This window comes from Budorcas taxicolor, chromosome X (assembly GCF_023091745.1).
Source record: "Budorcas taxicolor isolate Tak-1 chromosome X, Takin1.1, whole genome shotgun sequence".
Classification (NCBI taxonomy): domain Eukaryota; kingdom Metazoa; phylum Chordata; class Mammalia; order Artiodactyla; family Bovidae; genus Budorcas; species Budorcas taxicolor.
Genome location: NC_068935.1, coordinates 1,051,056 through 1,065,707, shown reverse-complemented (window position 1 = coordinate 1,065,707; position 14,652 = coordinate 1,051,056). Strand labels below are relative to the sequence as shown.

The 14,652-nt window shown below is 37.3% G+C and overlaps 1 protein-coding gene across 1 annotated transcript in view; it reads right to left on the bottom strand.

Moving 5' to 3' along the window:
- The window catches only part of PCDH11X (protocadherin 11 X-linked), a 924,479-nt gene that overhangs the window by 545,259 nt on the left and 364,568 nt on the right, over positions 1 to 14,652 (bottom strand). The window contains exon 3 of the mRNA XM_052663288.1: positions 12,785 to 12,865. Within this exon, the coding sequence (XP_052519248.1) occupies positions 12,785 to 12,865 (81 nt within the window). The remainder of the gene's footprint in view (positions 1 to 12,784; positions 12,866 to 14,652) is intronic.

The window sequence follows — 14,652 nt, the reverse complement described above, 5'->3', positions numbered from 1 at the left end:
TGGTTGTTTACCACTAGCGCCACTTAGGAAGCCTCTTCAAGAAAAGTGTAGGTGAATACCAGTCCTTAAGTGGGGGAGAATATTTTGCCTCTCATTGGAGAACTCTTACGGAATTCAAGTTACAGTACTAGATATGGAGTCATGAGTTGAAATCCATCCTTGCTCTCAAAGAGCTAACATTAAAGAGGGAGAATAAATGCGGGCACAAATATTTGAAATGTAAGCCTGTGTGTCATAAAAACCTTGATAGGTACATACACAGTGCTCTGGGAGCTCAGAAAAAGGAGAGGTAATAGTCAGCTGGGTAGACTGAAAAGCACTTCACATGGTACCTTAAAAGATGAATACTATGCCAGTGGTTCAGCACAGGAGGAGATAAGTGAGAAACATTGTTTGGAAGTGGAGAAATAGATACAAACAAATAAGTAGGGGGGGATAAGAAAACTGAAGGAAGAATAAAGAGTCTAGTTTGATTGGAACATATGGTAGGCATTGACCAATGAGCCAGAAAGAAAAGTGTAGAAAGACCAGAAAGAAAGTTTGGGTCAAAACATGGAAATATGGTTTCAATGTTATTCTCTCAAATCATTCCACCCTCGTCTTCTCCCATGGAGTCCAAAAATTTGTTCTTTATATCTGTGTCTCTTTTGCTGTCTGTATATAGGGTCCTCATAACCATCTTTCTAAATTCCATATATATGCATTAATATACTGTATTGGTGTTTTTCTTTCTGACTTACTTCACTCTATAGGGGAGAGGAGTGGGAGTTTTACAGCAGTATTCCAGGTGTGCTTTTGCAGCTTTATCAGAAAGAACATATAGATGAAATATATTTGGAAACTCACCTTAATAAATTCTAAGGTACATCAAATCTGACCAAAGATCTTTGGTAGAAACCTGGTGAGATTTTCAATATGAGTATAAAGCCCTCTGTTGCCATACTCATTTTTCAATAACTTTAGTTAACAAAAAAAGAGCTCTATATCACAGAGAAGGGCTGACAACTGCAGAGGGATCAAGATGCTCTACAATGTTTGCTAATAGGAATTAGCAGCTGGAAATAGGAGAAGGGGAGAAGGACTAGCTACTGCAAAGTCAAAGAAAACAGAAAACAAAAGAAAAAAGGAAAATCTTTACTGTCAGGGGCATGTAAACTGCTAAATTGCTCTAGTATTGCTTCTCTGACATTTGGGCACTAACATAGAATGGAGCGATTTGACATTGTTGCATGTGAAACAGAATATATTTTAAACAAATAAGGCTTGGAATGACAGATTTACTACTTAGATTTTCTGTCAAATTCATGAGGTGAAGTACTTTCACATCACATTAAGGAATGTGATGTTCTATATGTTTTATAGATTATAAACATTATATGTTCTATGTATGTATGTGTGTATGTGTATGTGTAAGCATGTGCATTAGTCACTTCATTCATGTTCAACTCTTTGTGACCCTATGGACTGTAGCCTGCCAGGCTCCTCTGTCTATTGGATTCACCAGGCAAGAATACTGGAATGGGTTCCCATGCCCTTCTCCAGAGGATCTTCCCCATCCAGGGATCGAACCTGCAGCTCTCAAATCTCCTGCATTAGCAGGTGAGTTTTTACCACTAGCACCGTCTGGAAAGCTCACATATATACCCAGGGATCGAACCTGGGTCTCCCGCACTGCAGGCAGATTCTTTACCATCTGAGCCACCAAGGAAGTGTGTGTGTGTGTGTGTGTGTGTGTGTGTGTGTGTGTGTGTGTGTGTAGCATAAGTGTGGCATAAACTGTTTCCAGTTTTTTTTCCACATTTATGGTAGAAATCAACAATTGGTCTAATGACTAGGTAATAAAATAGACCTAGAGATGAGATTTTGAAAAGTTTTTTTTTTAATTTTTTATTTTGTATTGGTGTATAGCCAATTGACAATGTTGTGATCATTTCAGACAAACAACGAAGAGACTCAGCCATACATATATGTGTATCCTTTATTTTTACTAATTTTTAACTTAGCTCTAGGTTATATCAGCAGGTGGATCAAAATAACTTAGAGACCATATGCACTTGTTACTATGAACCTGTGCAAACTCAGCAGTGCTTCTTCTAATAAGATTTCTTTAATTTGCTTATGATAGTTTTAGGTTAGCTAAAAGGAAATCTCTTAAGCATATAATCTCGTGCTAATCTGAGAAAATAATATATAAACTTGAATTAACTGGAATTTTTCCTTCAGTATATCAGCTATGAAAATAAAGAAGAATGAAAGTATGATGTCTCTGGCAATAATCTAGTTTTCCGTTATAAATACTTCTGAAGGTTGTTAGCCCACTGAACTGTAGGAGATGAAAACCAACTCTACATTGGCCCTGAAATTATCTGTGTCGTATGTGGGAGTATTTTAAGATGCTCAGTCATCTTACTACCTAAGGGCAGAGTGTTACATACTAGGGCAGGCCATGGGAACCTGAGTGTCCATGTTTGCTATTGCCAGTTTCACTCAGTCAACTCATATACCTGGAATTATCACTAACTTCTTGCTTTACTTTCCAATTTGTAGATGGCATTGTAGAAAAATGAAAAGGAATTGAATAGCTGGCTATTGAACATCTATTGTGTGCCTGCTTTAGAATCTACTGTGTTAACACTTATAGCAATTCTATAAGAATGATATAAACATCCTCATATTACAGGTGTGAAAACAAATTTAGATGCTTTATCACCGACCCCAAACTTCACATGTAGTAATGGAAGAGCCATTGGCTGGAGTCTTACAATAAAGAGAACCCAATTATATGGTTGCCTAACGATGAATTACCAGCATTGCTTAAATAATTTTTCTACAGAATCCTTCCCACTAGTTCAGGACACCTGGCTTCTGAAAGTTAGTCCAAGTTTATCATATTCTCCCTTGGGCATTCTAACTTGCTTGCTGACAGTTCACTTTTAAGGATCATACCTTCACCCTGAATGGTGTCCCCAACTCTACCCCACCTAATTTGATGTTTATTCCTTTCTTGTACAGTCAACATTTAATTCCCAACATACTTTATTCATGACCTCACATGATAGAGTGCACCAAGTGATGAGCTTTTAACACTGTGATCTCAGTGTCATCAAAAAGTTTCATCTGTGATTATAAATACAATTTATTTTGCTTGAGAGGTAGACATTGCTAGGGGACTCATGTGCAAGCTAAGTCATAATCCAGATTCTGTGTAAAGAAATGATTAATATGATAAAAAGTATATTCATCCTTGATTTCTTTCTTATATTTTGAAAATTGAGACTTTTTAATTCATAAAAATTACTATTACACCAAATGGTATTTTTGGTCCATATTCATATTCTACTTTAAAACTTCATAGCCAGTGGATATTAACATCATAGTTATCAATTTTTCAAAACTGGTTGTCAATATTTTGTAGTTTAAGAGTTCCAGAAGAATGGTTCCCATCTGTTGCAGTGTGTATTTATCTGCAATGGGTGTTTACAAGCCTTTTATCTGTGGACATGGCACAAATCTGCTATGCTGCTGAGATTCACTAATATGCCATGGGAATGAGTGGGATGTTAGGTCACATATGGGATGCATGTTTCACTGAAGAGACGTTCTCTATGAATATAAGAATGGGAGGCAGTGTATGGTTGGGGGAAAATCATGAACTTTAGAATCAGAACATTAGAGTCTGAATCCCTCTAACACTCAACCTGTGTAGCCTTACACACATTATTCAATCTCTCTGAGCCCCAGTTTCCTCATTAAGAAAAGCAGATATTATAGCTATACCTCAACAAAGCTGCTGTAGGGACTGAAGAAAAAGAAAAAAATTGCTGTGGAGCACCTAGCATGATGACTCTAGTAGTCACTTAAAAATAAAATCATTAATGATTAAAAGTAAAGTACTCACACCACTAAAGATCAAGGACAAAGGCTAAACTCCTAGGACTCTGGTCATAGAACAAAGCTGAATATTTTCCATATGTGTGAAAATAAGGCCTTATATATAATGTCACATCAAGGCATGTTGATTTCTTTTTTCTTTATTTTTTACCAAGCTTTTTATCATGTCAAGACTTAAATCAGAAGTTGGCTTGGCATTTTAAGGCTTTCCACAAAATAACCCTTGAGGATGAAAATAAACTTCAAAAGTTCCCAGATTAAGCTTTGGGAAAATTTTGATCTCAGATACTTGTATGATCATAATTAGCTTACATTCCAATAGGACATATACTTTACAACATAAAGGAATCATAACCAAAACAACAAAGAACATCCTGAATTTCGAGCCAAAAGATAAGTGCTTTGGGCTTTGAGGAAAATATGAATTATGAAGTGTGTGGTTCAAAAAAATTTTTTTAATTAGTGTACATCTTAAAAGCATCAAAAACATCATCTGATATGAAACCAAGGTTGGCAATTAAAGGAAATTAGTGGTATGTACACTTTGGAAATCGTTCTGAGGTTTCATGACCCCAGTGAATTTTTTTCAAGATACTTCTGCTGCTAATGAAGAAACATAAGTGGCCCCACTGAGTAGACACATATTGAAATCAATACAAAATGCTGCCTGAGTGTATTCTAACATTTCAGAATTCAATTATACACAGTCTAAGAAGGAAGTTTTCTTGAATATTTATTTATTTATTTTCCTTGCAAGGGAAGCAAAGACATCAGTATTGACCTGAGCACCTAAACTTTCCTTTGGTGTAATTTTATTTCAAAACAAAACAAAAAAAATCAGTATCATAAGCCATTTAAAATATGAAGGAATTGTAAGAGTTTATTTTGCTTTATGAAAACTGATTCATCAAAGCCCTGTGGATTTCCTAACCATGCTGTGGTAAAATATGAGATTAGTGTAGCAATTCCTCCATCAAATGGATTTACTTTTAACATATCGACTTAGTGATCCTGTTAGCCACTATTTCAAGATTACAAGGTAATTCTTTAAAACCATGGGAATTCTCACTTTCTATCATTGTTATTTAGCCTTTCTCTTCGTGAAGAAAGAATTTCATTAAAGATTATCATTGTAGATTTAATATTTCTAAAAATTGTCTTTTTCTGATTATTTTTAAAACCTCATATTCTTTACAATCCACGTCTTATTGTTCTTTTATTTTCATTCTAGCATCATAAAGGGGTCATCCTACTTTATCATATGCAAATACATGCAGGTGTTCTAGCTGAATAGAAAACTATGCTAGTTTAACACTAGAAAGAGACTCCTTTTAAAATATCTCTGGCCCTAGGGACTGCCTTCCATTATCACTGTTCATTCCTGGTGAGAAATTATTAAGCAGATGTTACAAAGATGAGCTTTAGAGCCAGACCCAGGATATCTGCAATCTGTCTTTGGTACTTTCCAGCATCTCAGTGCTGCAACTTCCTCATCTACAAAATAGAGTTAATGATAATAGGCTTCAGTTCAGTTCAATCGCTCAGTCGTGTCCGACTCTTTGTGACCCCATGAATCGCAGCACGCCAGGCCTCCCTGTCCATCACCAGCTCCCAGAGCTCACTCAGACTCACGTCCGTCCATTGAGTCACTGATGCCATCCAGCCATCTCATCCTCGGTCGTCTGCTGGAAGCCAGTGTGGGGAATCCTGCCCGTGACAAGGTCATGAGGAAGGAAGCTGACATACGCAAGGCGTGCTCAGACTTCAGGGGCCCCTCTGGAAATTCCTAAGCATGTACCCCAACAAAAAATCTGCTGGTTTTTGTGCTCTGCTTTTCCACTTTTCTGATATTCTCTGGAAAAAAAGTCAATTCAGGGCTTTAGCCTTCTGCATTTGAAAGGGATGTTTCAGTTAAACCCCCTCTGATAGCTCTCTAGCTTGCCTAACAGGTTCCCCAGACTTCTTACAGCCTGTGAATTGTTTACAGCCCCCCAACCTTGAGAAGCACAAAGCATGAAAGCATCTTAAAGATACAGAGCCTTTTCTAAAGAGTTAAAAATCATATTGGTGACGGGTTTTCACTGTTGACTCAAGGATTGCTGCCAGACCTCCATATTCTTTATCTTTTAGGCACCTGGAAGGATGTTACTCAATGTAACCAGGATGTAGAAAAAGATACATAGTAGTTTTGATGTTAGCAACACTAGACTTTTGAGTTAATTGCTTCGCTTTTGCTGTAAATCACTGTACTCCCTCTACTTGTTATAAGTTGCTGTATCTTTGCTGTGTAAGAATGCAACTTTATTTAGTGCTTTCTGAGAGTGGCACTAGACCTTGGGAAGATCAACACAAAAAAGTCTTCTGGTTGACAAACCCTTATCAGAAAAAAGACTGTAAAATGTTAATTGGCCCTTTTGGCTGGAAGATGCTGTAAATTACCTAAGACTTGTGTATACAATTAGGTATGCAGAGAGAAAAGCCTGGTTTCGATAAGAGTCTGGACTGCTAATGCTGCATAACTTTGTGTTACCCATTGATCTCCATGTTTTATCAAAAGTATAAAAGGCCTTCTGAACAATAGAGGACGGAGCTAGTTGCTGGACTGGTTTCCCCCGTGTCTCTCTCTCTTTCCTCTCCTCTTCACTCTAATTTCAGGCTGAATTCCCATCTGGGGCACGGAGGCTCGCCAAGTCTACTTACTTGCCCTGGCTGTTAAGACCCGCGTGAAAGGGAGCCTAAGGTGAGGCACCCTTAGATATTCAAGCGAGCGCCGGAGGCCCAACATAGATGGTGCAAATTCCTTGTCTGGAATTTTATTGGTCTTCCACGTAATCCAAGTTATTCAGCCCTCTTCCTCCACTTAATTTTCCTACTACACTATTGTTTCTTAATCGAATCTTGCATCAATCAATAAATTTTTCTCACGACAATGCCGTCCACCCTTCGAATTCCCTGGATCCACCGGGGCTGGACCCTGGCAGTCGTCCCCTTCTCCTCCTGCCCCCAATCCCTCCCAGCATCAGAGTCTTTTCCAATGAGTCAACTCTTCGCATGAGGTGTCCACGTACTGGAGTTTCAGCTTTAGCATCATTCCTTCCAAAGAAATCCCAGGGTTGATCTCCTTCAGAATGGACTGGTTGGATCTCCTTGCAGTCCAAGGGACTCTCAAGAGTCTTCTCCAACACCACAGTTCAAAAGCATCAATTCTTCAGTGCTCAGCCTTCTTCACAGTCCAACTCTCACATCCATACATGACTACTGGAAAAACCGTAGCCCTGACTAGATGGACTTTAGTCGGCAAAGTAATGTCTCTGTTTTTCAATATACTATCTAGGTTGGTCATAATTTTCTTCCAAGGAGTAAGCGTCTTTCAATTTCATGGCTGCAGTCACCATCTGCAGTGATTTTGAAGCCCAAAAAAATAAAGTCTGACACTGTTTCTACTGTTTCCCCATCTAGTTCCCATGAAGTGACGGGACCAGATGCCATGATCTTCGTTTTCTGAATGTTGAGCTTTAAGCCAACTTTTTCACTCTCCTCTTTCACTTTCATCAAGAGCCTTCTTAGCTCCTCTTCACTTACTGCCATAAGGGTGGTGTCATTTGCATATCTGAGGTTCTTGATATTTCTCCCAGCAATCTTGATTCCAGCTTGTGTTTCTTCCAGTCCAGCGTTTCTCATGATGTACTCTGCATAGAAGTTAATTAAGCAGGGTGGCAATATACAGCCTTGACGTACTCCTTTTCCTATTTGGAACCAGTCTGTTGTTCCATGTCCAGTTCTAACTGTTGTTTCCTGGCCTGCATACAGATTTCTCAAGAGGCAGGTTAGGTGGTCTGGTATTCCCATCTCTTTCAGAATTTTCCACAGTTTATTGTGATCCTACAGTCAAAGACTTTGGCATAGTCAATAAAGCAGAAATAGATGTTTTTCTGGAACTCTCTTGCTTTTTCCATGATCCAGCAGATGTTGGCAATTTGATCTCTGGTTCCTCTGCCTTTTCTAAAACCAGCTTGAACATCAGGGAGTTCACAGTTCACGTATTGCTGAAGTCTGGCATGGAGAATTTTGAGCATTACTTTACTAGCATGTGAGATGACTGCAATTGTGTGGTAGTTTGAGCATTCTTTGGCATTGCCTTTCTTTGGGATTGGAATGAAAACTGACCTTTTCCAGTCCTGTGGCCACTGCTGAGTTTTCCAAATTTGCTGGCTTATTGAGTGCAGCACTTTCACAGCATCATCTTTCAGAATTTGAAACAACTCAACTCGAATTCCATCACCTCCACTAGCTTTCTTCATAGTGATGCTTTCTAAGGCCCACTTGACTTCACATTCCAAGATGTCTGGCTCTAGATGAGTGATCACATCATTGTTATCTGGGTCGTGGCGATCTTTTTTGTACAATTCTTCCGTGTATTCTTGCCACCTCTTCTTAATATCTTCTGCTTCTGTTAGGTCCAGACCATTTCTGTCCTTTATCGAGCCCATCTTTGCATGAAATGTTTCCTTGGTATCTCTAATTTTCTTGAAGAGATCTCTAGTCTTTCTCATTCTGTTGTTTTCCTCTATTTGTTTGCATTGATCGCTGAAGAAAGCTTTCTTATCTCTTCTTGCTATTCTTTGGAACTCTCCATTCAGATGCTTATATCTTTCCTTTTCTCCTTTGCTTTTTGCCTCTCTTTTCCCAGCTATTTGTAAGGCCTCCCCAGACAGCCATTTTGATCTTTTGCATTTCTTTTCCATGGGGATGGTCTTGATCCCTAACACCAAAAAAGATATCCTTTTCATTATAGGGACTGGAATGCAAAAGTAGGAAGTCAAGAAACACCTGGCGTAACAGGCAAATTTGGCCTTGGAATGAGGAATGAAGCAGGGCAAAGATTAATAGAGTTTTGCCAAGAAAATGTGCTGGTCAGAGCAAACACCCTCTTCCAACAACACAAGAGAAAACTTTACACATGGACATCACCAGATGGTCAACACGAAAATCAGATTGATTATATTCTTTGCAGCCAAAGATGGAGAAGTTCTATACAGTCAACAAAAACAAGACCGGGAGCTGACTGTGGCTCAGATCATGAACTCCTTATTGCCAAATTCAGACTTAAATTGCAGAAAGTACGAAAAACCGCTAGACCATTCAGGTATGACCTAAATCAAATCCCTTATGATTATACAGTGGAAGTGAGAAATAGATTTAAGGGTCAAGATCTGGTAGATAATAGGCTTAGTAATAGCTATAAGTTTGTAATGAGAATTAAATGAGTCAATGTTGTAACTGCTTAAAATGCTACCTGCTATGGGGTAACTTTTATATAGATTTTGTGAAATAAAATAAACATATTCCATTGCTACATATGACTTTCTTCATTTTTCCCAAGGTAAAATGGGTACATAAGATGTTATGGAAAAACTCGAATGAACTTTTTGGCCATCCCAACACTTTTTCCTATTCCCCTGTACCACTTTACAGAGTTTGCACTATTTTATTTACTTTCTGTGTCAGAGGTCAGTTGTGTTCTTTGTGGGAGACTTGAGTCACTAGCTGTGGGTGTGAAGGTTTGGGGAGTTAATGGCAAGTAACTGCAAGGAGATCCAACTAGTCAGGAAATCAGTCCTGAATATTCATTGGAAGGACTGATGCTGAAGCTGAAACTCCAGTACCTTGGCCACATGATGTGAAGAACTGAATCATTGGAAAAGACCCTGATGCTGGGAAAGATTGAAAGCAGGAAGAAAAGGGGACAACAGAGGATGAGATGGTTGGATGGTATCACTGACTGGATGAATATGAGTTTGAGCAAAGTCTGGGAGTTGGTGATGGACAGGGAAGCCTGGCATGCTGCAGTCCATGGGGTCACAAAGAGTCAGACATGACTGAGTGACTGAACTGAACTGAACTGAATGGGTCCATTCCTCATTCACATATTCTATAGCAGTTACTTAATACTACTGATTTATTAATGAATATAAGTCATGATCACAATACATCTGGATTTAATGAAGTACAGTAGCAACCAAGTTAATGTCTATATCCATACTCAGACTATCCTTAGAATTTTTTCACAAGCAAGGCCATTGTTATTGAAAGTTATAGAAAACCATAAAAAGATTCCTCCCACATATACTAGTTTTCTTTTGTTTTAAGTTTTTGACAGAATATTATTCAGTTTTAGACTTGCTTCATGCTGAGCATTGTAATTACTAAGAATCAGGGGGCAGAAAAGGTGGTTAAGCTGGGAGAATTTATTATCCAAGGGGAAAAGATCAAGTTATTATAAAGTGCTGCATTACCAAAAATTAAGAATTCCACATGAACTGACATATGTAAACAGCTTGTGCAAAACTGGAAAATGACCATTTCTGAGTAGCTTTCTATTTCCCCCAGTACTACACAGATGCTAGGATGTTAGCTGCAGTGAATATTTATGATCCCATAGTTGTCCCCTACACACTAAAAAGCTACTGTAAATGATTTGCTTTATTTTTCAATATTTTTTAAAAATAATGTTAATTTTTAAAAATCCAACTTGGAACTTCAAGACTTGCACCCCAGTTGTATTAATAATTTTCTAAAGATTGTAATAAAAATCTAAAAATTTACTTATAAGGCTTTTTCTTATAAGGAAATGGACACTTATGTTTTGATTTTCATTATTAAAGAATAAGCTGAACTACTTCATGTTTCACAAGTTACTTTAATTAGTTGAGCTTTACAGATAAGAACAATTCTGCTTAATGGGACACCATTGCAGCATTTGCCCATTTAAAAGAAATAAACCCTCCAAGTCACTATCTGTATAATGAGTCTTAATTAATTGTCATCTGAATGGCAGAAGGAAGCATTATCAAAGAGTTTACAGATTTCAGTGGAGGAATAAACATAATTCAATTTTAAGGTTATGCTCTATTTCAGTAGTTTCTGTTTTCAGATCGTTGCTTTTAAAATCCCACAAATGAGTAGTGAATATCTTACTAAGTATAAGGAATTATAAAACTTATTTATAAAACACATATTTTCTTTAAACTTTTCAGAGGCAAGCACAGTGTTTACCAAAAACAAGGTTGGAAAGTCCCTATCTGTATCATATTCATAATAATAGTATGCAATGCAATCCACCACTCTTTGACACATCTTAAATTTCAATTGAAATCTCAGGCAGTAAGGACACTCAAAGCTGTCAGATACCTACAAGATTTACCTAATAAAAGAGTCTCTAGTAAAACGTAATGTATAAGAAACAATTGTGTGTCTAACAAGATTTAAACAGGAGAATCAGTAATCAGCAAGAAATTAGTACCGTTAATTATGTTGCACTCAATTTAGTAGAATACAATCAGGAGTAACTGGCTGAAAAAAGTATTGCTGATAGAGCAATGTCTTATTCATAGAGGAAGAGTCTTACTTAACAATGTCTAATTTCACTTGACATCTATTTACCATATCCCACTTCATGTTAGACTAGTATTTCAAATCTTTGGACCTTAAAGTACAGATTTTAAAATTGTGTACTTTTCCTCAAAACTGCTATTCGGAAGACTACATAGGTTCTTAATTAAGTATATAGATGTGGATTATATCACCATGTATTCTACATTCTCATCAGTTTTATTGAGACTGAATCAGAAGTACAAGAGTAGAAAGTCGGTTTGAAATTTGGCAGAACTTCATGAATTTGGATTCAAGTAATTTTGGACAGTTCCTGGGTTGCAATGAACTTTAATTAATCATTTCTACCCACAGTGCATGCATTAATTTTGCAACTCTTCCTAAAGAGGATAAATTAACTCTGTAAAATATTTTAGGATATTATTATTATAGAACACATAACTTCCATGAGTTTCAGAAGCACTCATCAAATAATAAACAATGTGATCCTCTCCTCACTCCTTTTGGGTTGTTTTTCTAATACTCTAGATATACATTTATGTATCTACCTTTTAAAAATTTACTTCCTTAGTAACATGTAAAAGACATTTGAAAATATCTGGGTAGAGGATAATTTATGGTTATTAATTTGGCACCCAAGGGGTCAGATGCAGGACCTCTCTGTTATTAGCAACATTAGGTAAACCAGCTACATAATAACAAATTGCAAACAAACGTTTAGATTGATCTCATTTCATTTTTAAAATCCCTTAAGGCCTCTACGAAGAAAACAAATGTGCTTGGCTTTGTCAGTCTCATTCTGAGCTGTCCTGATGGAGATGAGTAAAAGTGGATTCTTTAAAAATAACTTATAGCTTAATTTCTTTTTAAATTCACACTGGTTTGTTTCAAGGAGGTCATATTAAAATTTGCCAAATTAACATAAAATCAAATTGTTTTATACCTTAAATTTCCCAGGTTTCTCAGTGGTAAAGAATTCACCTGCCAACACAGAAGATGAAGGAGACCCAGATTCAATCCCTGGGTCTGGAAGATTCCCCTATAGGAGAAAATGGCAACCCACTCCAGTATTCTTGCCTGGAGAATCCCATGGACAGAGGAGACTGGCAAGTTACAGCTCATAGGGTCACAGAGTCTAACACAACTGAACATGCATGCATATATACCTTGAAGTTAAGTCATACTACAAAACAGTTGTTCTCAATTTCTGTTATTGTTGTTCTTCCACTACTTTGTGACTAGACTTAAACATCAGTGAAACAATCATTTAGAAGATACTTTTTGGGTGATGCTTGCATCTTATCTAACAAGTTAACTACCTCCACTATTATTATCCAACCACACTAGAAAGAAATAGGTATTTACAGTCATATTTTCACATGAGTCGAGGGCAAAGTCACCTAAAGAAATTTCAAAGAACATATATTGAGAAATATAACAAGATTTTTTTTATACATTCATAAAAATCAGTTAAAGGGAAACACTGTGTTTCCTTTCAAACCTGTGGTTGGGGATGAGTCCAGATCTCCACAGTAGTTGTTTCTTTCATGGGTGTTTGAGGTCGTACAACTTCCTTCATTGGCTTTAAAGACGGAAAAAACAGAAGTATTTGTTAAATGATTCGTTAAAAGTGAAAAACATAGTACATTGCACATGAGCATCAAACACAGGTAAGTAAAAGAGTGCCTGAGTAAATATCTCTTTCCAGATATTGCAGTTATTGAGGATTTACAATGTAACAGGCACAGTTCTAGGTAAAGGAATAAACAAGAGAAAAAAGAATTATTTTTCTCATAAAGCTTATATATCAGTGTTACATTTAAGAGTTCCACTAAACATATGAAAAGGATTGTGAAGGGCGATTTTTAAATATTTAAAGGGATGAAATTTAAGCTGCAGATACTTTCAATCCAATGCTTTTACAACTCAATGGCTTCAATAACTTGTGTTTGCAAATTTACAGTGTCTGAAATTAAAGTCTATCCTGGGAGTGCCACCACATCACAAATTTGCTATTTATCATAGGAAGATATTTAATAGTTGTCATAAATGCCAAGAAATTTATGAATTGGTACACAGATACTAGCATACCAACCCAGAATAATTATCACAATCTTGAAAAGACATTTTATATACATTTTATATTTCTCAAGACAGACCATATTCTCTGTTTTAATAATGATGAATATATTTAGAAAAGGCGGAGGAACCAGAGATCAAATTGCCAACATCCGCTGGATCATTGAAAAAGTGAGATGGTTCCAGAAAAACATCTACTTTTGCTTAATTGACTACGACAAAGCCTTTGACTGTATGGATGACAACAAACTGTGGAAAATTCTTAGAGAGGTGGGAATACCAAACCACCTGCCCTGCCGCCTGATAAATCTGTATGCCGGTCAAGAAGCAACAGTTAGAACTGGACATGGATCAACACACTGGTTCCAAATAGGGAAAGGAGTATGTCAAGGTTTAATATTGTCACCCTGTTTATTTGACTTATATGCAGAGCACATCATGAGAAATGCCTGGCAGGACAAGTCAGAATCAAGATTGCTGGGAGAAATATCAAGTAACCTCAGATATGCAGATGACACCACACTTATAGCAGAAAGCAAAGAACTAAAGAGCCTCTTGATGAAAGTGAAAGAGGAGAGTGAAAAATCTGGCTTATAACTCAACATTCAGAAAACTAAGATCATTGCATCTGTTCCCATCACTTCGTGGCAAATAGATGGGGAAACAATGGAAACAGTGAGAGTTTATTTTTGTAGGCTCCAAAATCCCTGCAGATGGTGACTGCAGCCATGAAATGAAAAGACACTTGCTCCTAGGAAGAAAAGCTGCGACCAACCTAGAGAGCATATTAAAAAGCAGAGGTATTACTTTGCCAGCAAAAGTCCATCTAGTCAAAGTTAGGGTTTTAACATGTATGGATGTAAGAGCTGGACTGCAAGCAATCCCACTGCTGGGCATACACACCAAGGAAACCAGAATTGAAGGAGACACGTGTACCTCAATGTTCATCGCAGCACTGTTTATAATAGCCAGGACATGGAAGCAACCTAGATGTCCATCAGCAGATGAATGGATAAGAAAGCAATGGTACATATACACAATGGAGTATTACTCAGCCATTAAAAAGAATACATTTGAATCAGTTCTAATGAGGTGGATGAAACTGGAGCCTATTATACAGAGTGAAGTAAGCCAGAAAGAAAAACACCAATACAGTATACTAACACATATATATGGAATTTAGAAAGATGATAACAATAACCCTGTGTGTGAGACAGCAAAAGAGACACAGATGTATAGAACAGTCTTTTGGACTCTGTGGGAGAGGGCAAGGGTGGGATGATTTGGGAG